Source organism: Patagioenas fasciata, chromosome 1, assembly GCF_037038585.1.
Source record: "Patagioenas fasciata isolate bPatFas1 chromosome 1, bPatFas1.hap1, whole genome shotgun sequence".
Taxonomy (NCBI): domain Eukaryota; kingdom Metazoa; phylum Chordata; class Aves; order Columbiformes; family Columbidae; genus Patagioenas; species Patagioenas fasciata.
In genome coordinates this window covers 15,624,333-15,650,469 of record NC_092520.1, presented here as the reverse complement: position 1 = coordinate 15,650,469, position 26,137 = coordinate 15,624,333, and the positions used below count along the sequence as shown (strand labels likewise).

The window sequence follows — 26,137 nt, the reverse complement described above, 5'->3', positions numbered from 1 at the left end:
AGTAACTCACCAATAGCAGTTATAACTGATATTGGAACCAACAAAGTTTGCAGCGATTTTGACCCAATGTGCCATTTCACTGAAATCCAAGACTTTACTCCTTGATATTAGAAATATCTAAAATTCTCAAGTGTCTTTTATCCTTATCAATGCAAGAATGGGGAAATAACTTCAAATTCTAAACTGATGTAGTTATAAAAAACAATCTTACTATCTCTGTATCTAATTACTCCATTTGTGAAAAGGAGATAATTATCACCCACTCCATTTCTCAAGGCAAACTGGGAAAATAAAGGTCCCTGCATCAGAGGGATGAATGCTATAGAAGCGTTATCAGCCCATATAAAACAAACCAACATATAAATCAAGGTTTAAAATTCCATGCAGAAGGCAGTCACACAGAACAAACCACTGAACAGCTTCATCTAGTGAGACTTCTCTGTTCTGAGGGCTTTCATGTGGCACTGTGCTGTCACATACAGTGACATGAAGAACTTGGATCCATGGCTGGATCACTGAATACTAGACCAAGGGGAAAAATAAGGATAGAAACTGAGGAGATTACGAGTCAGAAACAGTATTACTTTCATTAACAATTATTTATTACTTTACTTACTAACAGCAACAATGAAATCTTTGTGCAGCTTGAAAGTCATCAGCGGTTCTGAAAGACACCTGGTTGTAAAATATTAAAAAGAAAATTTTAAAGAGAGTCATCACTCAAAGTCTTGTTAAGTTTTATGGGTGTGATTACGACAGCCCTCAACATCTGCACAAAGTATATTGGTATGTCCTACGAAACCCAATTCAGTGATGACTGATTACAAGTAATATACAATCCAGTCACGTACATAGTCTGAAAATCTCTTGAGCTGAATCTGGTGTCACCATCTAAATTAATAAGGGAACTATTACTGGCACTGACTTCAGCACAGAGACTCACTGTTTTCTGATTCCCAAGCAGCAGAACAGGAATAAATACAGCTGCAGAACATGGCACAGTGGGCTGCACAAGCGATCTTTTACCCATGAAAGGCAAAAACGTGATGAAATTTGGGACCAAAATTCTGATCATGGAGATCCTAGAAGAGTCATTCTCTGACCAGTAGACTGTGACTTGCTTTACAGACACAAGCACACAGCTGCTGCAGGCTCACGTTCTCGTTTCACACAATATCTGCAATGATTTGTGCTTTTGAAGATGTATTAAAAATTTCTTCAACCAAAGCCAGTGTTTTCAATGAGGTTTACATGAGCATTTCACTATAAATCCTAGGCATGTTTTCCAGAGTGAACAGGGACTTCTGCGATGCTGCCCTTTGTCAGAGGAGCAGTTGAGGAAATCTAGATTTTTAGAAGGCACAAAACACTCATCATCTGGGTTTAATGCTTTTTATTATGTTTCTTTTGAATGTTATATATATTTTGAATGTTATATATTGACATCCAAAAAGAGTGTTATCTTGGAAGTACCATAATTCTTGAAAATTCTGTCTCTTAGTGGCAAAAATTTTAAGAGAAAATGATAATGTTGGAGGGATATTTTGTTTGTGAATACACGAACAGCACGAGATAAAAACCTACGCTTTTGCACAGATTTTATTCTGTGGCAACAATAATGCCAAGAAACCTCACAGTACACCAGCTTAAGGGATGCAGAAAGACTGTGCACAACATGCTTTGTGGTTAACCTAAACATTTTTAAATCAAAACATGCAATTAATTAAATTCTGGCAAGTTTAGGGCTATATAAGGCATGACAATAAGGTAGAAAGTATCTGACACATTTTAGATTTATCATTATACATGATCACATGGACATCAGGCGAGATAATAATATACTCAATTATTACCATGCTAAAAGATACGAGAAGTGTAATAGGATTTTAATAAGCGAAAGATTAACGGGCCAGAAAAAGAATATCGATATTTGTGCAGCATCATACTCACCTGAGGTAGTTTTTTAGTCCGCTTGTTATTGTTTTATTGTCCCAAAGTTCCAGATCAATATCCATATCAGGGGGAGACTTAGGAGCTGGTAGAAATTTTAATTATGATTGTGTTATAGTTTGACAGACACACTAACTAGAAAAGCAGCAAAAGAGAAACTAACAGATTAGACATTTAGTTCATGTCATTACTTATTAGCCAAATTATCTACTAATCTCATCAATTTGAAATTTTTAATTTCTGCCAAAGTATTAGTAAAAATTAATTCAGCATTATTCAGTACCTGTAAACATTAGCTGTATGCACTGTTTCAAAGCGTAAAGTAAGCCCAAGTTGACATGGAATTACTATTGTATTTGGCTTAGACATTCAGATACAGGTAATATAAACCAAATTATGTAAAAGAGTAGAACGACTCTCTATTAAACAGAGTTATGCTGTGTTACAGAACTAAGCTTTGGAACCCTTCTGAAATATGCCAAATAGAACTTCAAAAGTACAATAAATGTATTTTATGAGTATTTTGCTTGTGTATATCAATGATTGCATGCAGAAACTGAATGCTAATGCATAAAAGAAACTAGGTAGATGGATCACTCATTTTAAGAGTGCAAATTCAATTTAGTGGAAATTCTAAATATACTGACACACTCTTTTGTGTACAGCAGTTAAGGCAAAAGAGACCACAGCACATATGCTGCATATTGACAAAGGTTCACTTCAGATACTTACAAAATATGGTATTCATCAGCTTTTGCACCTTGGAGTTTACACCTCCTATTCTGTACAGCCCCAGGATTGTAATACCTGCATTGGGAAAACAAACGCAACGAAAATAATGAAAATATGGTTATTTCAATATACGCTGATGCATCCCTGGTGTATGTTTTCAAATCATCTATATGTATTCATGGAAATTGTACAATTACGTTCTAAAGTACTGCTTTACCCTACTGAATGATCTTCTGGGATATTAACAAATGCATTCCACTGAATCCACACTATACTTTACACTAATCACAGTTCTACATTAACCGTACCCTTTCAAACAGAAACTACCCATACTAGCAAACAACAAAGAGATTACTGGGAAGAGTGAAAAATAAGACTCAAAAGCAGCCTTAAAACACATTACATGTCAAACAAGTTTATCATACCTAGACTTCAGTGGAATTACTATACATGTGTATTTGTTTAGAACATTGTCCCTTCCAATTAAGATATAATTGACATCTACAGAGAAATAATGATTGTACCCAAAATAAAAACATACATAGCATACCACAGCAACAATTCAGTTGAGAATTTGTATGTTATGAATGGATCCCCATGCAAAAGAGACAGTCAAGTCCCAATTTACCCATGTTTCATTTTTTTTTTAATAGCACAGATGCTAATAAAAAAATAAGGTTTCAAGTGTGACCTTCACAACACAGTATTTCAGTATTCCAGTGATGTTAATTTTATTGTTTTTAACTACCTCTTAAAACCAGCAGTATTCCCTTCTCCCCACTTCAGGTCTTACCATCTAAAAATTGCCCTATTTTTCTCTGAAGACAACATTCCAAAGTCTGATCTCACTTGGATAATCTAGGTGATTTGGTTCGAAAACTTTTTTCCCTGCCTCCCGGCAGGAAAAAAACACAAGCTCTGAGTCAGCAATGATTCAAAAGCTACATAACACTGTTACCTGTGGAACTGAATTCATGTTGGGCTCAGTGTTGCCCAGAGAGACCAAGCACAGAGCTTCTGGATCAGAAGGGAGCTGCACACCAGCACTTCAGCGCATGGGCAGGAGAAGATTCCCTCTTTTTATGGAGAACGATACACCCACACCTCTTCATTTGAAAGGGCTTAATTAAAAATTTGCTGTGAGTTTCAAGGTATCACCTCATCAGCAGATCGATTATTCTTTTTGTACATTCCCACTAGCAAACTATTAAGCTGTTTAAGTAACATGAAATTACAGAAAATGTTTAAAAATAACACTTAAATGATACGTTAAGAACTGCTGTTGGAACTTGTGGCAACAGTTATAGGCGTAAAGCACACGGATAAAATGTGAGAAGTACAAAACAAACGATGGACACACTTCAAAGCACAGCTGTAAAACAGGTAGAATTAATTGAAGTAATATTTGAGAAAAAAATAGTTGTAATAATATAATACATAATTTTCTATTTAATACACACCTCTTGTTTCTACAGCATGAATACATTTCCTCACAAAGTTGAAACCTGCTTCATTTAAGAACACTATAAAAAAGAAGAAAAAAAGTTAATCATTTTCTAATGTAGGAATACACAAAATCTCCCTGTTTAGCTACAATCACGTTAGTCAAGAAGTTCTGATGCACATCTATCCATGAGATTATGACACTCCTTCTGTAATAATATTCTTGTAGATAAATCCTTAGCACTTGAAATCCAACTTTCTAATCATCAGTGATTCACTATGACCAGAATATTGTACCGTTTTTTTCTGAGAAACCAGTAGCCCCTCTACAAACACAGCAGACACCTTGTTGCTTTAAAAGTGAATTCCTGTACTCCTCTCTGCTCAGGAAAATGCCTTTAACAGTTCAGGACCTACATTATGAACAGAATATATTCATTGGTTTTAATACGACAATACTCTTTGTTCCTTGCACATGCACATAACCGCTTGTAAAATGCTAATATAGGAAAACAATCTTTTTATTGACTTTAATTAATGAGCTTATTTCTAGTGAATGCACTTCTAGTTAACTTTTGTATCTTCAATGCTCACTGCTCCACTTACTTGTATAGAGAAGATCTTAAAGCAGCATATTTGTCACCATTAAAATAAACACCATCATATAAAAAACAGAGGTAGTGGCTTAAATTTTAGATTTCCAGAGTCTCAAATATAACTGCTATGAAGATGTATGTCCATATCTGACTCATCTCTCTCTCTCTGGGATACATACACCCATGCATGTAAATTATTTTTATGTATTTTTCTTAATATTATGTTAATAACATATATGTGTTAATATAATGTTAATACAATTATACACATAAATCTCATCGCATCCTTAAATATTTTATTACTTAGTGTATGTGTAATAGATACACATCCACCTAAAACCAAAAATATGTGATCCATATGGGATATTATTTCAACACACTACCACGTATTTACATTTAGGCAGACTACTACTGTTAAATATATTGTAGCTCTGAAGCCAATCAATTTTCTTCCAATTAGGTTTATAGTAGTACAAAAGTTGAAGGCTTTTGCACAGTTTACACAGCTTGCAATGTGATTCTGTGTAACCCAATCATGTAAGCCAACAAACAGTTATTTCACAGCAACAGAAAGAAAATGTAAAATAATTAATCTCACACGCGTACATCTAGAAACCAGAAGTTACAGACATCTAGCAAATTTGGTAACTCTACATAAATAAAGAGCTTACTTTCTTCCTTCTTGCTAATAATGGCTGGCAGTGTGTAGATCTGTAAAAAATAAAACCGCAACATGTCAGTGTTTGTGACTTAAATTCTCTATTGCCAGGTTTGTTGGCAGTTCTTAAGCGAGCTGCAACATGCTGTGTGTTAGCTTGCTGGCAGGGGAAAGCCAGCGGGCCTTTCACCCCAGGTAACAGCCCTGTGCCAGGACCTGAGCAGGTGCAGAGGGGGCCAAGCCCCGTTCTGGTTGTGTTTGCAGTTTTACACAGATGGTCACCTTCCCCACTGGGGAGAAGGCAGAGGGCCAGCTGGGTGGGTCCCACAAACCTACTCAGACTGGCCTTGAGATTCTACATTGACTGAAGATTTAATAGTACTAAATTTATGAGCACTAAAAAGTGCTATAAGTCAGATTTGCAGAGTCCAAATGGGTTACATTTCAGTACAACTACTGATCTGATTTCTGTACTGTTTCAGTCTAGCAAGAAGATTGTGAAAACACTCAGCTATTTCATAAAATCGACCAAACATTTTTTTCCCCTTGGATACAGGTCTGGTATCACCCTCACTCAGTGACTATTTTAAGAGCAGACTAATAGTGGGAAGAAATCTCAGACAAGCCTGTCCCTTCGTAGCTTTCAACACATTTTTACGTTCTTTGCAGTGCCTTTCAAGATGGTGCTGTTTACCTCACAATGCTGCCCAAAAGATGGTTTGTCTTTACCAGAGCAAAAACTACCACTTCACAAATGTTATCTGAACCATGAATCCTATTAGACAATATGCCATCATATTACTCAAACATTAAATATCCTAACATAATAATACATAAATAAAGGCTTAAACTCACTAATAGTTCTGCTTTTCTATTTTGTACCTATCTTCACTATGTATCTGTGATAGTGTCTCACAAAGAACAGAACTGTATTTGCCCATACTGTAACAGAGTATCTAAAATGCATTCTAGCTTCTTTCTTTAATATATGTGCCACAAAACTGTAAAATGAAATGAAAATGGAAAAAAAACATCCTTACTGGTTCCTTTCCATCCATTGCTTCGAGCCAAAGTTTTCGGTTGGATTCTGAAAAAGCTTGTAGTGTGATGATTCCAGGTCTGTCAGAAATATACATACATACTGAAGTCACTATTTTTTTTTCTCCAACAGTATACAAGGTCAGAATCTAAATGCATATTGATGTGCATACATAAAGGGCAGAAAAGTTAAGTAAATTTGATGGCTTCTGACATAACACAGTAACTCTGAGCTAGATTTAAAAACACTTCTGTTTCTTACAACTTCAGTACTGCAACACATAATTTTATATGCCTAAGCACTACAACCCTCTAATAGGTATTAGGCACCTCCATATTGCAAGATCAGTTATACACCCAGAAACAGCATCCAATACAACCCGTTTTTCAGTGGGGAGATGCTGAGGGTGGAAAACTTAAGAGCAAGATGCCTCAGCTGAATTTGATCAAATATGTCTACGCCTGAGTTGATTATCTACCTTCCTTTCATGGTCAATGAAAAGAAGTAGGTACTTTTAATCTGAAAGTCATCATAACACAATATGGACATTCAAAGCCAGTCAAAAGAAGTGTGCCTTAAAATGGTTGCCTAAAACGAGCAACTTGAGATAGCATCTTAAGTATGGAGATGTAAAGCCAATCGAGCTGAATACTATCACAGCGAAGGAATTTTTTATGCAAGAGCATTAAAAAAACCCAGTTCTTTCTGTGGGCTCTGCTTTAACTGCTATGCTAGAGGTTAAAAACATGGCATATACTCTCTGGTGATGAAGCTTTGACACTGCATAGAAAAAGAGCCACGAGAACTCAAAAGAGGTTAAAGGAACCAATTTTGATCTTTGTTCCTGAAATAATTACGTGAACAGACGTGTATATACAAAAAATTAGTCTCTATTTGTGATCACAGGCAAATGCATTCTTCAAGAAACGACTTAAAATTAATTCACTGATGTGCCAACATAGAATGCTCACAAGACAGTATTCCAACACTGTTTTATATTTATATGAACTCGTTCATATTCTTGGTGATTACCAAGATCAGTACTGGCCACTGCATCTTCTCTTTCTTAGGAGAAAACCAACTTTTACCAACATGACATTCAGAAGACATTAATGTTGCCCTTGTATATAAACTCCCACCAAAAATTTCTGGGTATTTCGTTGTCTGTTTATCTCCTCTGCTGACTACTTTCCTCCTGAATATAAAATCAATGGGAAAAGTGAACTTTCTATCAGCCTGTGAAAGTTATATCCTTACAATAATGACCAAGCAACTTTTGTATTTTACTGCCCTTTCACAATCTTCTGTCCAAGTTTCCAGATTGCATTTAACTTATAGGCCATGCATATTTGTAATGAATCAAAATGTCCTAAAGGAATAAATAACACGTGAAAAGTGCCTGCAACTATCTCTTTGATATGAACTTAAAGAACTTCATATGAAACATTATTCTGTGCAGATTTGTTTAACTTCAACACAATGAAAAAAAACCAAACCTCTCAAAAACTTCAATATCAAAACAGAAACGTTTGTCAATTGAATCTGTCTTTCTCCTGATGCAAGATTTGAGCTTGAATATTTCTGGTGAGCTTGTGACAAGGCCATTCTATAAAACAAAACAAACCAAAATTAGCACAGGCAGTATGCTGATATACCTTGGCTTCACATCTTAAATTCAACTGTATGAACAGTCGAAAGAATATGCCTTAAAATAGGGATTAAAATTATTTAGGAACATATACAATAGTTTATTTGTATATAAAAGAAGACTAAATTAATAGCTTTCTGTCACATTTGTTATTTGATCATTATATTTCAGAAATATTCAAAATTTTACAAACGTCTGCATATATAACATGATTATATGCTACAACTTAGAATGAATATCATATAACTCTGTCAATTCCCACATGTAGATAAAAAGATTTCTAAAGAATGAAGCTGACTAACTCCCAGTTCTGGCCACCATCATCATGACGCCACTCTCTATAATGTTGGGAATACTGATGCAGTCAGTGGATTTCTGAGAAATGTGAGAAAGTGAATGTCACCTTTGTCTTTAAGGGCAAGGAGAAGGATACAGAATCACAGAATTGTTTAGATTGAAAAAGACCTTTACAATCATCAAGTCCAACTGTCATCTAGCACTGCTAAGTCCGCTTCTAAACCATGTTCCTAAGAACCTCATCTACATGTCTTTGAACTCCTCCAGGGATGGTGACTCCACCACTTCCCACAGCCTGTTCCAGTGCCTGACAGCCCCTTCTGTGACGAAATTTTTCCCAGTATCCAATTTAAACCTCTCCTGGCGCAACGTGAGGCCATTTCTTCTTGCCCTATGTGAAACTACAGGCCAGTCTGCATCACCTTGGTCCTTGGGAAGGTGACGAAGTGAATAATCCTGCCTAACTTTTCCGAACATATTAAGGACAGAAAGGTAACTGGAACTAGTCAGCATGAACTTAATGAAGGGGAAATCATATAGGATCAACTTGATAGCCCTGTACAATGTGATTGATGGCTCAGCGGATGATGGAAGAACAACAAATATTGTTTAACTCAACTTTAGCCAGGCTTTTGACACTACATCATAATACAACAGGATGTTTCCTACTATGATCCCTCTTCTCTGCTCAGGACTGGTGAGACACATCTGGAGTGATGGGTCCAGTGCTGGGCTTCCCAGTACAAGAGAGACAGTGATGTACTGGATCAAGTCCAGCTAAGGGCTACCAAAGTGATCAAGGACTTAAGAAGGACAGGAAACTGCTGGAGAGAGTCCAGAGCAGGGCAACTAAGAGTATGAAGGGAGTGGAGCATCTCCTGTATGAGGAAAGGCTGAGGGAGCTGGGTCTCTTTAGCCTGGAGAAGAGGAGACTGAGGGGTGACCTCATTAATGTTTACAAATATATAAAGGGTGAGTGTCACGAGGATGGAGCCAGGCTCTTCTTGGTGGGAAACAATGATAGGACAAGGGGTAATGGGTTCACACTGAAACACAAGAGGTTCCACTTAAATGTGAGAAGAAACTTCTTCTCAGTGAGGGTGACAGAGCACTGGAACAGGCTGCCCAGGGAGGTTGTGGAGTCTTCTACTCTGGAGACATTCAAAACCCGCCTGGACACCTTCCTGTGTAACCTCATCTGGGTGTTCCTGCTCCGGCAGGGGGATTGGACTAGATGATCTTTTGAGGTCCCTTCCAATCCCTGACATTCTGTGATCCTGTGATCTGTCATATGAGGAGAGGCTGAGAGAGCTGGGACTGTTCAGTCTGGAGAAGGTGATTTATCTATAAATACCTGATGGGAAGGAGTAAAGAAGACTGAGTCAGATTCTTCTCAGTGGTGCCCAGTGAAAAGGCAAGAGGCAATGGGTACCAACTGAAACACAGGTAATACTTAAGAAAATACTTAAGAAAAAGGTTTGTTTTATGGTAGTCACATGCTGAAACAGGTTGCCCACAGAGGCTGAGGGGTCTCCATCCTTGGAGATATCTAAAACTTGACTGGCCACAGGCCTCGCTGACCTGCTCTGTTCAACCCTGCATTGACCATGGAGCTCCCCTCCAAGCCTGATTCTATGATTTTGTGCAAATGTGACTGATTTCCTATGCATTTGCAACTACCACAGCAGAGAAGTTGTTTAATAAGTAGTTTATATAAATTTTTAAAGAAATAGTTTTATTTAAATATTTAATTTGTCTATACTATGCAAGACAAGCATTGTTTCATGTATGAAAACAGGCTTATGCTTTGTTCACATTTTTGTCTTTGAACAGCTCCTGGATGCTTAATATAAATGATGGAATATACAGTTCATGTATGCATTCATGCACGTGAAACTTACCACTTTTCCACCAGATTTTGTTTCAGCTATATTCATTGTAAATGTTTTTGTTCCTTTATCGTAAGTGCAGTAATGTTTTACCCATGTAAATCCAAGAGGTCCTAGATTAAAGAAAAATAATATTAAATATAATTATTTTGGCATTTTATCATTATTTTAGTTGTAGTTAGATAAAGCAGAGAAATGAAACAAAAGCATCTACATGTAGCCTACAAAAGAAAAATCAAACCAAACTCCCCCAATTTTTTTAATTGGAACATGTTCTCCAGGTATAATTCTCAAGCAGCTTGATGAGGTTACCCAACAAAATTCCAGCAGACTGATTTTCTTTGTCAACTGGATGTGTAACAGCATTTTACTAGGGTAGACAGGCAGGAGACAGGTAAGATCCTGAGGATTTTTCTGCCTAGGAAATACAGTTGAGGATTTTACCAACTCAAGTGAAGCACTAAGATTCAGTATTACTTCCTTCCTCTGAGCAAAACCTTGAAGTCTGGTATTAGACACAGAAAACTCAATGAGGTAATGCAGTTAGAGTGCATTTCCCCTTTACTTTCAGAGCTCTTTTCAAAGGTAACAAATGCTTCTGGTAGCACCATAGGAACTCCATTCTTCTACCTGTTACCTTAAGGGAGTGGGTAAAATGGCACTGACTCAGAGACATGTTCCATCTTATGTAGCTGAGCACTGGAGGGTGATTTCATTATGGAAAAGGAAAGGAAAGTGAGGAACAGTGGACTCTCAAATAATAATGATTTAGAGATGAGGAGTAAAATACTGGATGGCAGAGGTGGCACTTTCAGCTAGAAACAGTGGCCTTTTATGCCTTGGAACGGGTCCTGCTGGGGAAGAGATGGCTGTAACAGTGGTGTACAACTGACAGTGTCCACAAACTGACAACTGCACACACCCACAATACCAAAGTATAATGTACTTATGGATTTACTAGTCTTCGATTGAGATAGCCACACATGAAATCTGCAGTGACCCCCGAGTAAGCGGGTGTGTGCTTTATCCTGGAGAGCTCACACCACACAACTTCCTAATCCTACTGCAAAGTACTGGATTTCTGATGAGGAAGATGTTTTCACTCCTGGATTACCCAGAGCTTTGCTCAGTCCTTCCTGTGAACCTTCATTCACTAATCTAAACACAAAACCCTCTTGAGTTTAAGCTCAACGCTATTTTAAACTTTGGCCACTAACAGAGTTTAGATACAGGTATTTATAATGTGTTCTTTGCTGTGAGGACATCATTTCCATAATTCTCCCCATATCCCAGAAGTACAGCCAAGATCTCTCACGATTTTCTGGAAATAAAAAGTTTACTATAGCACAGAGAACAAGATAAGCTCCCAAAATTCTTACAGATAGATCTAGAGGAGTGGTGCACTGGAGAGGACAAGGTAATTCAGGTTTTTGCAGTGTGACTGCTCCCCCTTGGGCCAGAACACTATGGCTATAACTGGACTGGTTAATAAAGAGTGCTGGCAGCATTCACAGTCACTAGATAACACATAGTCAATAGGTAACTTGGACAAAGTTGCTTGATTTTTGAGGTTAGGAAATTTAGCACAGAGGGTGGGATATTCTGTGCAAGCTGCTCCCAGTGGCAGAAAAGAGCCCCATTTATTTCATTAATACCAGTGTTGACACAGCTTCCGGGTCACAGAGACCAAACACAGTGGCTGTGTGTGAAGAGGTACCAAGAAGGAGAAGTGTTTCTTTCCCCTTGGACAGCATTGGGCTTCAGAGCCTGGCATTCAAACGCGGTCCCCCTCTGCAGAGCCATCACCAATGCAGGTGACAGAGTAAAATACCTATATATGATGCAGTACTGTAACTACTGTGTAAAGTCAGAATAGGAAAGGAACAGATGATATTTTCAACCCACATGTGATTTTCAAGTTCATTTCAATGGGAGTTACTCATGGGAAAATATTATCTTGATTTTTCAAAGTATAGTATATCTGAATCTTCTAATTCTTTTTAACATGAAAGAACTCTGAGTTAAATATATATATGCATATAGATATATATATACATATTTTTAATGTCAACAGTTAAGTAAAAATGGAAGGTGTTAAAACCAAGCCTAGTAGTTTTGCTGTAGCTGCAATGGCTTTGTCTTCTAAATGTAGCCTTCCACAAAGGTAGTGGACATGCAAAAGATTGCATTGGTCATAAAAGTTGGACATCTGGCAATCCACCAATGTAGATGTGGAAATGTACACAGTCTGCTAAGCCAAGTCAGAGAAAGTTCTTCCGTTGCCTCCGTTTCACAGGGAAGTAATGTCATGAACTGACAAGTCAACTCAGCCTCAGAATTTAACAGAATTCTGTTCCTATATAGTAACTTATTTTCACTTAGCAAAACAAAATCTATAATAATGCTAAATCAGTTTTTCTTCTGATGGCATTTCATTAACTCTTCTGGCATATACAAGAAAGATGAGCCCTCTGAGAGCAATTTTAGATGAGTTTAGAAGTCATCTGTTTTTTTCATTAATTGTAACCAGAAACCTACACTGAAACTTAAAGTTACTCATGACTGTCCATCTGAATAAAAAGCAATTCATGGCCTACTGCCATTTTCTTCAAAATACATACTTACCAGCATCCATTTCACTAATAAATATATGCTGATTTAGTTTTACTCTCAAGAATACCAAGTATTTAACCCAGTTGTCCAAAATTTGACATGAGCCTATGGGGTGATGGCTGTAAGAAAGTAAACCCACATGACAAGGAAATAGATAACTAATACCTTCCCCACTGACACAGAGATCACAGACCCTATTACTCTTTACTCCAGAATAAACTAATGAACAAATTTCTTTTCAGTAAGAGGATGTCAAGTTGGCCTCTCACTATTTAATGAAGCACAGCGTGTGTCCAATGCTTCACTCCTTTTCTCCTTCCCCCATTAGCAGGGCTCAGTGTAATTTCCACTTAACAGGGGTTTCTTTTATCATTATTACGCAATTAAAACATAAAGAGTCTTCTTAAAACTTCCAGTGCTACTGAGGGCGAAAGTGGCTGAGGTTAACGGTGACAAGCATTGAGGTTTATTTCTTTTAGCTCACATATGGAATAAAGATTAATTTAATTACGTTATTTGGAAAATCAATTATCTATAACTCCATGTAGTCTCTTGAGTTATCATCTAAAAGGGGAGCAGTGAAGAAGATCTCATCAAAGCTGAGATCAACTGGAGTCAAGTCTGACACAGGAATTCAATATCCAGATGGCTTCTATTTCTTTTTTTAGATTGAGAAATAAGGTGTAAAGATGTATTTAATAATTTTTGCACAAACATCAAACTTGTACAAGTATGTACACACTATCTCAAAATGTTGCTATATACTTTTCTAATGTCAAGTTGATTCTACAGCAAATAGAAAAATGAATAAATAAATAGACAAATCTGGGTACGCCATATAATAGAAACTATTTTTCTGAGGGTTTTGCACATTCCTACCTAACACAGCTAGTTTGGCTTGGTTTTCTGTACTGGTTAGGGTATAAACCAGCGGCAGCTGATACTTGAGGTGACGTATAGTTTTGAATTCTCTCATATGACTTTTCACATATTTCCTGGTTCTGTTTTCATTTACAACAACATCTATTGTTGGGTTCTTCAAAGTAGTTTCAACAACTTTAGTTTTATTCCTTCATTTAGTTCACCACTTCATTCTCATGTCTCATGAAGTGAATGAAACATAGGATAGATTTACAGCTATTTTGAAGCTGGCGGACTGTATTTAGGTCACTTTTCTTCCTCTTACACCTTTGTTTTCAATTATGTGCATGTTCATTTAACCTTAGGTTGACTGCAAGGTGAGGGGCAGCCAGCCAGAGCAGAGCTGGCTACCACTAAGCCACTGGGGTGGCCAGTAGCAGGGACCCCCCAAGGACCCAGGTGCAGGAGCTGAGTTGCTTACAAGTGTTTTGATCACCACCCCATCTGACTGCAGCTACTTTGAGTGCTTTCCGAAAAGTTAAACACTTATTTTTCGTTTGAACCTCTCAATCATTTGGAAGGCAGCCACAGCAGAAGTCTGCAGACATTCAAACACAGAGCTCTTGTGTTGTCCTGCTAATTAAACAACTTTCTCGCCCTTACATTTGTTGCTGTGCCTTTCAAATCAAAAGGTGTATCTGTTTTACTCACGTTTCTCCTGCACATAGAGATAGCCTTCCATTGTCCACTGACTTGGTGGTCTGTAATCCTGGTTGGCTGATTTCATTCTTTGCATGAGTCTCTCCACTTCTTGCCTAGTGCTTTCGAAATTATTCCTGGTCTAATACCCGGGAAAAGAAGCAAACAAAATACCATATTATCTCACGTAAATTCTAAAAAACACTGAAGAACTAATTGTTAATAATGCCAAGGACACTGTACCAGAGACCAACAGAAGCATTTACCAAAGATAAAAAAAGGAAAAACAAACCGAAAAAAAAAAAAAAGCAATGAAGAATAATACTCTTCATTGCCCTAGAAGCCTAGGAATAACACAGTAACGAAGAACTCAAGCACACAAGTGTAAAGAAACATTGAGAATAGTAACTTTCCTCTTTCTGCAGGTCAGTAACCTCAGAACAGAGGTAATTTCATATCTTCAGGTATGCTTACACAGCATTTTGCAGACTTTCTCTCCATGTACTCTAGAATCCACAGACAGAAGCCAGGCTGAACTAGAAGCTGCTGATGGCACAGCCCTACACCTGATGTAAGAAGTCTCACTGAACCACTTGAAGTATGGTGCAGAAAACATGAGTTTGGTTTAATGCCAGGCTAATGTCTAAATGGCTGCAGTCTCTCCACAAGTGTATCCATATCTGCAGGAATACCACAGCTGCTGGTACTCAGAACAGTCAGGTTAACCACACTGTCATGAACATTTTTTTATAGGATTGTGCAAACGGTGCCAAAAGCACAGAAGGACTGTGTCTGACCTAAACGTCGTGTGTGTAACCAGGCATCTGGCCAAGCAAAGAATGAGGTACAAAGGTGGGTTATTCATATTTTCTAATATCTATATTCATGTAAATGCATGTTTTTTCCTGTTGAATTCAGTAAGACCCAGGTTTCCGTCCACACACCTACCACGATGTAGTAGAGAATTATTATGAGGTGTCAGAGGTTTGATAGGTTGCTACTAACATACCAGATGTTGAACACTTTGTTCCTACAGGTAATAGAAAAGAAAAAAGATTTTTGGAATGTTTCTGTGAAGCCATCTTACAGACTTTAATCCTGACCAGCCAAAAAGAAACTCTCTTGGTTTTATACACTGGCAAATACTTTCCCCTCTTCATGGGCCATTCATGGAGTTGCACAGTAGTATAATAACACACATGTTAAATCTTCTTCTTGAGGATAAACATTATTATTAGAGACGAAGGTAAAACTCCTCTCTGAGCTTTCTGGACAATACTGTTAGGGTGAAGTATCAATTCAAACCAAAGTTAACAGAAATCATTTTGATACCTTCATGAGGGACTTGCCATTGAAGGATGAATGTCCCCATTTTGAGAGCTTATAGCTGTTTTTCTATCAAGTTTTTAATTACTACAATTTAGGAAGCCAGGACTTTGAATTAAATTATAGAAAACAAAGCCAAATGGACATACAAAGCACACCACTGGCCAGCTGAAACAGCGAACACAACAACAGGGCATGTTAGGATGCGGTGACCTGTGAAGAGCTGTCAACCTGCCACTGCTCTGCTACTCCTACGGCTGTTACTGCTCCTGCAGGACAATTTTAAGAACAAAAACAGCAGTTCAGGTCAATTATTCTCCAAGACCTTAACACAGTGTAATGGAGAGGAGTACTTTTGACAGCTACAACAGATGGGCTGAACACAATTGTCCCTGAACACTGTCCTCAGTTTGTCTTGCCCTACACCTTTCATTCCAGTCTGAGGTTGGGCGATGCTGTGAGTGCCAAGTCAGCAGACAGCCCAGCTGGTAAAAGGAAGCTCTTGATCTAGATCTGGAGCCAGGATCCAAGTTTCTGTGTAAAAGAAGTGAACAACATCCCATACCCCACTGTATCTTCATGTATGTTTATCAGATGTATAAATATAATAAAAAATAATAATACATAACTCTGCCTAACTTTACATCTCTCTCTGTAGTCTATTTACAACTTCAAGTTGTACTTACGTAGTATTTAAGAAGAGATTAACTATTTAATTAACATTGAAACTGAAAAAATCCTTTAACAGTTCTGTTTCTCTAGATATAAGCACAGAAGATACTAACATATTCTGGCTTACAATGCCAGTTTTGGTCTGCGCTGTGGGCTCTTGCTCCTCTCAGAACTTGCCATATTAAAGTAAATGAATCTCTGGACTGAAGCACATTTTTCACCCTTTCACCGAAACTGTGCTGTACAACAACACTGACCCCTTGTGCCTTTATCTGAAACAGTCTCAGCAGCAAACCAAAAGTAGTAAATACATAATTTGAAAGGACAAGGGGCTGAGATGTTCTACCTTCAGAGAACATTTGCATTTTGATCCAAAAGGAAAAGGTTAATCATGTAGAAAGTTTTGTCTTATTTCCCGAAGCAGTGCTTTAAATGGGATCTATACGTACATATGAACAACACAGAAGGGGAAGGGGCTACATAGGGGTGCTGTGCGTGTTTAATCACAGACAAACCTGGAAGAGTGCAGTTCTCCTGAGAATACAGATCTACACTAACAGTGCTAAAGCAATGCTGTTGTCTAACTTTAAGTTAACATATGTCTCTCTAACAGCAAGATGCTACAGGGAAAATGTCAAGTGTTTTATTTTCCAGTAACCTACAGGGAACAGCAGTTGAGCGGGGTAAGGTGCTCCTGTGCTCCCAGACACGTTTCATATTCCTTTAGTTCAGTGACCAAGGCACTATCCACAAGAGCTGGTGCCAGATTTTCTAAACCATTGTAGATTTTTTTTATTCTAATGGAGCTACAAAAATTTCTGTTGAGTATCTTTTCTTGAAAGAATGAAATGGAAAAGAAATGGAGTCACCCCAAAATACAGCTTTTGGAGTAAATGACAGAATGACAGAATTCCTTCCTTTTTTTTTTTTTTTTTACTGGAATTTGAAGTTACTTGTCATGAAAAATGTAGGGCTGGCCCAATGTTAACAAGTTGAACTTCACTTTTTGCCTTAAAAGCAAGTGATAGTAGTTCTAATGCAGATCAGGTGTAAAGATGTTTTGCATATACTTACTTGGGTATCCTTGGAAATGTAACAACTGAGTTAACACAGTGAAATAAATACAGAATCACAGAGTCGTTTAGGTTGTAAAAGAGATTTAAGATCATCAAGTCCAACCGTTAACCTAACACTGTCAAGTCCATCACTAAACCATGTCCCTAAGCATCACATCTACACGTCCTTTAAACACCTCCAGGGATGGCGATGCAACCACTTCCCTGGGCAGCCTGTTCCAGTGCCTGACAACTCTTTCTGCAAAGAAATTTTTCCTAATATCCAATCTAAACCTCTCCTGACACAACCTGAAGCCATTTCCTCTTGTCCTATTACTTGTTACTTGTGAGAAGAGACTGACACCCACCCTGCTATATACACACTTGTACGTGTGTATACACTTGTGTATGGCAGTTCCGATGATCAGAAAAGTATGCTGATTAAATGCATTTTTGGTATTTCTGAAGGCAATGGTGCTTTTGGGCGCAGTTAATCTTGTATGTATTTTACCACCAAACTCAGACCAATCTACAGGAAAAGATCCATCTGCTCAGTTGAGGGTAACTCTCTACATAAATAATAGACCCTTTCTTCCAGTGGAACTGAATGCTTGTGAGAGCTGCTCATGGAGGAGGAAGGTCCCACCAGTTCTCTGATGTGGACAAAACAAATCCAGAGAACAGCCAGAGCACAGCTTTCCAAGTATACTTAATATACAGTGATAAGCTAGCAGACAGCAGAACAAGCTTTTTGTGGCGATCTTAAAGAAACAAACCACATCATTCTATACTAGTTGGAGCATTTTTGGGACATACACTTACTGCACAAGACAGGCCCCACTCTTGAGAAAGCATTTACAAATATTTAAACCTATCTGGACTGCTATGTTTTCTAATCAAAACTTGGTTGCTGTCCTTTTCTGGTTCCCGGTCCCAAAATTTTGGCCTGGAAATCATAAATTGACTTTCTGTAGATTAATTTTTCCAAAGTTACTTGTTGACAGAAATCTTTGTGACATTAAATTACCAAAAATAACTTTTGCCTATTCATACATAAATTTGACTTCAGCTTACTGAAACATTGCAAGATTTAGAGCCCCAATAAAGTGCTACGAGTCTACTTTAATATCCTGAAATTAAATTAGCAAACCAAATGGTGTAAACACAAATCATCCTTACATTCTGCAAATTGAACTGCAGCTGCTGCTTGTATGGTGCAAACTCCTGAGCCAGTTCATATCCTTCATGGTAAAACGTAAATAATCCTTGAAGGAAGGCCAAGAGCTGAAAAAGTAAAATTGAGAAGCATTATATATTTTTAATACGTGCTCTTAATGCTACATAACACCAATAGAACATACACAAACTTATATGTAATATGTATTGACTGTGATAGTGAAAAAGTAGTTCTTAGCAACTCCTACACACTTCTTCTATTCAGGTGAATATTAGAAAACAAAAACTAAGGATGGTTGATTTTCTGTTAGTTTTCAGCAGCAGAATATGGCAAACCATCAGCAAAAAACATTCTGTGTCTTAGCTCCTGGAACAATCTAAGTTTTTATTGCTTGCAATTGCAAAGGTTTGCTGAACAAGGAATCCACAGTCACACCTTAAGGAAGAGAGGTGTTAAACATGTTAAACATGAAGTTGTCATTTCCATAATAATTTAACTCACTGTCCTAGTTATTTTGTCCAGTTTTTCAGCTGGAGTCTTTGATAGTGTGCGTTTTCCAAGTTCATACTTTCAGAGTTCAAGGTTTTTTCCTTCAAAATATTTTTTTCACTTTCTTCATAGTAATTGCTCAGGCTATGACCTATTTTCCACAAATGAGACTCTTGAAAGTATGTTTTGGACAGCTTAATACAACACAAGAAATCCAGACTATTTCTTCCTGCTCTGAACAAAATACAAATTCTATTTGGTATGTCTGTGACTGACTCCAATAGAACAGTTGAAGCCTGCACGTATCTGGTTGAAAGCCCTTTTTAAAGTTTGCTTTTAAATAATGTTTAAGTAGCAAAAAGTGCAACTAGATTTTCTGAACATTTAATCTTAGCTGTCTAATTAATGCATTTTTACCATCTAGTAGTTTTAAAAGCCTTCTAACTCTTTCCATTTTAAATTTTAAAAATATTTTGACATTGCTGTAAGTCTTCTTACCTGCTGTTAAATAACAAGCATTTAATTCTTTATTATGGACTGTTTTCTTTGCATATATAATTTAGCTTACATACATCCAAGTAAACAAAACAACAAAAGAAGACATATTAACTTGGATGTACAATAACAAAAGCTATAACACCATGACAGATTTATCTTGGTGTATTACAGCCATTGAAAAGCTAATCATCTAGGTTGAGTAACTGGCTGTCCAGGCTGCCTCCTAACCCAGTGAAAAAACACAGGTATTCGAGAGAATAATTCTGTTTCCTTTTTTCAGGCTTCTCTTTCAGGATGGGATGAATGATCCAATGGAAACATTTATCTCTCTCCATTGACTACTGAAGTAGCCTAGACTCAGGCAACAAAAATGTTATCATTCATATTTAATGCACTTTTCTTTGTGTTACCAATGCTATAGATTATTGAAAGTGAAACAGCATAAAATTGCAGCTTTTACTGTGTTTATATTTTCCTTAAATTTACACTCAGCCCTACTTGAAATGTAGTTAAATTGTTCTGCCTCCCTCTTTCCTACTGCTCACTAAGAAACTGCTGGACTAAGGTAACACGTATATATCAGGGAAATAGCTAAAATAACATTTTGCAATTTTAGGGCCCCATCCATTGCAGCATCGCAAGACATTCCACACCCTTTAATGTGCAGATTTTCATGGCTTGACAGATGAGGGATCAAGGACGCAGCACTGTGGGCAGAGCAGCTAACGTGATGACTTGCTGCTGCCAGACTGGAGTCATGCTCCCCCTTCCCACTCCTGCTCCCCTCCCCACTCCGCTTTGTCACATATCCCGCACATTCTTGTGCCACCTCTGGCACCACTGAGCCCTTTGGCAAGCATCTCTGCCTGGGGAAGCCGGCTGTTCTGCTGCGTTGGTCAGTTAAACAGTTCGAAGTTAATAGATCATCAGTGCTGGCACAAGTAGAAGTGTGAAGACATGGCTGGGAGAAGGACTTCCTTGTTTTTTTTGGGTATTGCAGGATCACACAGAATCACAGAATGTTAGGGATTGGAAGGGACCTAGAAAGATCATCCAGTCCAATCCCCCTGCCGGAGCAGGAACACCCAGATGAGGCTACACAGGAATGTGTCCAGGTGGGTTTGAATGTCTCCAGAGTAGGAGACTCAACAACCCCTCTGGGCAGCCTGTTCCAGTGTCTGTCACCCTCACTGAGAAGAAGTTTCTTCTCATATTTAAGTGGAACCTCCTGTGTTCCAGTTTGTACCCATTGCCCCTTGTCCTACCATTGGTTGTCACGGAGAAGAGCCTGGCTCCATCCTCGTGACACTCACTTTTTGCAGGGCCTCTACAAGGGGTGTGAATTCCGGAACCACATCCCACATCAAGTGAAAGGCTCCTCTGCTTGTGTAAATTGTCTCAGCTTTACATGGTTTTCTGCCCAGCTGAAATCATGATCCCAGCTAAGGACCTGGCTCTGCAAACCTCTTCCTGGTTATTCAGGTGGTTCTGAGGAAGGTCCAAATACAACAATTTATCTTCAAATCTCCGATTATGTGAACCGACAGAAAGAGTTCTATAATTTCAAGGTTTATAATGTAATTCTAGAAAGAATTATATAAAAGAAAAGACAGAAAACTAACCTTTCTTCTTTATTAATAAGGTATAAGGAAATTATAACCAAGGCTCTGTTCTGGCTCCAGCTGTGCAAAGCCCCAACCTACAGTCCAGGTCCAGTTACTCATCCACATCCCCAGTTACAGCTGATTCAGATACAGCAGCATAACTACTCCTGCACTTACTCCAACTTGTTTCAGTCAAAAGGACATGGATTAACTTAACCTGTGAGTAGGACCCTGCTGCTAAACCCACCCTTTTCAGGTAAAGCAGCACTGCAGGAGCAATAACAGCGCTCAGCAGAACTGCAACCAGAGCAGAATGTTAAAGCAACCAAAATTACAATAAAGGAACCAGTGGGAGAAAGTTTCAGTATGTCAGCTTATGCCTGAATGATCAGAATGAAAGATCAACTTAAAGGGCATTTCTGCAGAATGTATTATAAACCGTTTAAATTTCAGCTTCAATACTTAAAGAAAATATTCTTCCACCATACCAAACGCTTTTACAGATTACACAGAGAAATACTGAGAAGGAAAAAAGAAAAAACACAAGATGGCAGCAAAGCTGAATTTATCAGAAAGCAAAAAAACAGCAGCTAAAAAACCCTGAGAAAAATCTGAATGCATTTTAGTTAAAGCACTGCTCAGGTATTCTGGCAGTTGTGCACTGCAGAGGATCCAGCCTTGAGGTTCTCTTGGTCAAATACACTCTGAGCAGTTAAAAAAACAGGGATAAAAGTAAAAATATGCTTATTATATGCAAGTCTTAGACCAGCTTATTCAAGTTCTGTGTTGAAAAAAAACACACTGAGGATGGCATTTGCTCCTATGTATGTGTCAGTAGTGGTGGAAGAACAGGCACCAGAAAACGCCATGTACCCAGTGGGCCTGTGCTGTTAATGCATCTTCATAACCAGTTCCAGCGGGACAGGTACAGCCACAGCCCTGCATGGAGAAGATCTAAAAGCCAAGGACTTTTGCCCTTCGCTTATGCTCCCAGTGGATGTTTCTTGTTGCTGGTGTTACAAGTGGCACTGCTGCTAAAGGCAGGCTCATAATTTTAAAAAGATTTGTATTAAATAATAAAGAAAATAAAACCAGCCCTTTTTCATTTCAAAAAAGATTGTCAGAATGTATTTCAAAGTGGTCTTCAGGTGCCTGATGTGTTCGTATCAACAATTTTTCATTTCAACAAGGGCCTTATAGTTACCTCAGTCTGCCTACCTAATCAGTCACAAAGCAAGGTCTGAACTCCGTAACACAATGCTACTCACTAGCCCAGCACCGTGAGGATTTCAACACAGAACCTGAAACAAAATCCAGCTATTTCTTGAGACTTTATTTATTTTTATGTAGAGCTGGTGACCTCAAGACTGCCTGGTCATTTCATTCTCACAGGAAGAAGACTGTACTTAGGTTTAGGATAGGCGAGGAATTTAACCTTTGGCCTGCAGCACATCAGCCAGAAGTCCCTGTCTCCCTGGTTTCATTATATTTATAAGTAGATAGCACCAGAAGGTACTTATCCATCAGATTAAAGTGAATGCAGTAAATAACATAGAAAATCCAAAGAAGAGGAAATTGAGTTTAACACCCCCAGTCAAGTGTCATGGAACTGCATGCAATTACAGGCAGGGTTTGTTGGTTGTTTTTTTTTTTCTTTAAATAAACATGTCTGGGCTTTCATGACATTTCACGGACCACCCTCACATTTCAGATAGTTTACTGCTTACGAGCTCTGTGCCCGGATTCCTACAGACCAAGGAAACCCTGGCATTGCTGAGGGACAAAGCGAAGCTCTAGGAAGGAGTTTGTATTTCTCCTAACAACCGTAATATCCTCAGAAAGATGTGTTGGTTTGGACTAGCGTCTCCGCGGCCATAAGGACAAAGCTAGGAACAGAGATTGTTGTGCCTTACTTTGTCGTGTTGTTTAACTTGCTGTGAATTTTAACACTGACTTGTCCTTGAGAAAAAGTTTAGATTTATGATCTTTACGAAAAATAGGCAGCTGTCAGTTACTCACATTCTAATACACATTAGCAACTCCTTGAGACAAGATGCAGAGAACAGCAGAGAAATCCAGGGGCTGAGGAGCAGCTGCAAAAGTCTACTCTAAATATTGTAATCCTCTATCCAGAGTATGAGTCATTAACATTTTGTATCTTAAAATCTCTCCCCATTCTCCTCCAGGAAGGAACATTCTCCACTCTCACCAACTTCTAGTGTCCTACTGCCCCAGTGTAACCCACCTGGCATTTTTGCTTGGCTGCTTCTCCCACTCCGGCTCCCAGACTATCCCTATCTTTTGGCATGGACAAACTGCAGGTTCTGAAAGGAGCTCCAGCAGACCATGTGCTTTTCAAGTTCTATTCCTATGTCACGAACGTGTCTTTCTTTCACATGGGCATCACAATTGCCTCCTTCACTGCACTAACAGCCTTTCTTTTATTTTGCTAAACTGGTCTTCAAAGAGTCTCTTAGTGACACATCAGTCTGCAAATCATACAGAGATGTGAGACTGAGCTGATAAATCAGACAAAACCAGCACAAGCACTAGAAGGCACCACAATGAGCAGAGCTCCTGAGGAGGAATGTCTGCATAGACACATGGCCAAGCACCTCCTAGCATTTGAGTGTCCATAGAACACACAGAGGAAAATGAATAATATGGCAAATCTTCTGAAGGGTGATTTTGAAGTGTCAGGCTTTGTCCTCATCTATTTGCACCTAGCAGCACATGCTCATGCTTCCAACATCACTTACATAAAGTATGCATTTTTAGAAAGTCTATTTTGAAGACTTTTTTTTTTAAACTTTCTCTTGTGCTATTGCTGATGTGTATTATAATTACTTGGTATACGTTGCCTTATGGGTTTTAGTAAATTATTTTATTCCATCACGTAGTATGCAACAGATTAGAAACAAAAAAATAACAATTTTAAGGGTTCAAAATTTTGTAACTTGTGTTACAACTTAAGTTCCACTTATATGCAGATTGATTATAAAAACTTCACACCCGAAGCCAGAAGACACTGCCTACAAGGGCTATTTATTACCCAGTCACCAGAGTATTTCCCATACCTGTGTGTCACAAACAGCATACCAGGCTAAAATGCCTATCAATCTGACACAGGATGGCAACTGATGCACTCAAAAGTAAATTTTACCTACTAGGTGTGTACACCTGATGACAAAAATACCCAGGTCCACATGACTGAGTTTACCAGTAACCTCCCGCTAGCTTGCTCAGTATCAGCACTGATGAACCGAAAAATCACTCTTTCATTTCGGTAATTCATAGCTGCTGCTATGATGGCTGACATAGTGTGGGGATAGCTCCTGGTCAAAAGGATAAAGCTTAGTAACTCCAGCTACAATATATAAAATCTAATTCATTTTTCCTCTCTAGCTAGCACATCAAATGAAAGACAGCTTATTTTAAATATATGCAATTGCACAATAATATTTCCCAATGTACAAAGTCTTCTCAATACAGAAAGTTTCTATGACCTTACAGGAGCATAAAGTTTCCTATACCAGGGTCAGAACTAGGTCGAGCCTGCTAGATTTTTCCAGGATGTGAGAGTTTTGCAGAAGCAGACAGAGAGAGACACTCTGGATTAATCTGTGACAGGTAGAAAAATGTTCTTATTTAGGAATCCGAGCAAAGTTTTAGTCTCTAAGATTTGGCAGCTGTATGCCATAAAGATAGGATTTCTGTAAGTACTGCTTGCTGAATCCAGGTTCATTAGTTTGCATCAATGTCAAACATTCACTACACAATACATTCTCATCTCATGGAGGGGAGGCATCTAAGAAGCTCTTCTTGGTGACACTGGGTGTTAGAGATGTGATTCAACCTGTGTCACAACCAAGAGTGCTGCTTCAGTTAGTTACAAGGGAGCTGGAAGACGGCATGGAGAGAGAAAAAGTTATACTTGTCATGTTCCTCTCTCACAGCTGGTGCTCTGCGATGCTCGAAGTGCTTAACGGGAAGGGACAGGTGACACTGGATGTTCCCTGTCCAGGACTACAGGTACTAACGAAATAAGGCAATTGGCAAGCTACTCCTGCATGACAAAACAAAACAAAACTCCAACCAAACAAACAAAAAAATCCCTTACCCATCCTAAAAAAAACCTGATTTTTCACTTTATTTCATGTATAACTCAGAAAAACATATGTGTACACTGCCTACATGGAATATTTAAATCTGAAAACTGGCTCAAAATTTCAGCCATGAAACCATGGTATTAGGCAACATCCATTATGTCTTGCAAGACACAACATTACATGTTGTCCCATTAAAATGTTATGCACACTTCAAGTCAGCAGACATTTCACTTCACAGTAGATATGATACTCTTATGTAAACCTTCAATAAACATCGAAAGTGCCCAAGCCAAGATCTTACTGTCTGTCTATATACAAACAACCTGCTATCACAATTTTAAAAGGGAGCAAAAAACAGATATTTTAAATTCAATTTTCAGCTTTAAATGTGTGCATTCTAAAGAAAATGAAACACAAAACTTACAGGTTCAACAAATTCAAATTTCTTTTTCTCTTGTACTTCTTGAATTTTAAAAACATATTCTAATGATGCTTCATAAAAGTTTTGGTGTTCTCTGTCAATCTGTGTATCTGCCTAAAAGACAAAATGAAATATAGACAACATTAATTTACCCTCATGATTGCTTTAAAATCAGATTTTGTCATTAACAAACACATCTTCCATGAGATTGCTTTACAAGCTTCATGGGATTCAGTTTTCTTCCTGAAAATTAGAATACCAACTTAGAATATCTAAATTCAAGTTTAAGGAGCAAACATTACACATCTCAGCCTCATGCCTTTGCCCTGTGCCTTTTTGATTTCCTCTTTATTTTCGCACT

General features: G+C 38.2%; 1 protein-coding gene across 1 annotated transcript in view; it reads right to left on the bottom strand.

Annotated features, from left to right (window-relative positions):
- Positions 1–26,137, bottom strand: part of ARHGAP42 (Rho GTPase activating protein 42) — a 165,922-nt gene that overhangs the window by 27,692 nt on the left and 112,093 nt on the right. The window contains exons 6-16 of the mRNA XM_065832144.2: positions 25,780–25,890; positions 18,658–18,762; positions 14,438–14,567; positions 10,265–10,365; positions 7,915–8,024; positions 6,420–6,498; positions 5,393–5,432; positions 4,143–4,205; positions 2,683–2,757; positions 1,951–2,035; positions 617–675 (exon numbers count right to left, since the gene is read on the bottom strand). Coding sequence (XP_065688216.1) covers positions 617–675; positions 1,951–2,035; positions 2,683–2,757; positions 4,143–4,205; positions 5,393–5,432; positions 6,420–6,498; positions 7,915–8,024; positions 10,265–10,365; positions 14,438–14,567; positions 18,658–18,762; positions 25,780–25,890 — 958 coding nt within the window. The remainder of the gene's footprint in view (positions 1–616; positions 676–1,950; positions 2,036–2,682; positions 2,758–4,142; positions 4,206–5,392; positions 5,433–6,419; positions 6,499–7,914; positions 8,025–10,264; positions 10,366–14,437; positions 14,568–18,657; positions 18,763–25,779; positions 25,891–26,137) is intronic.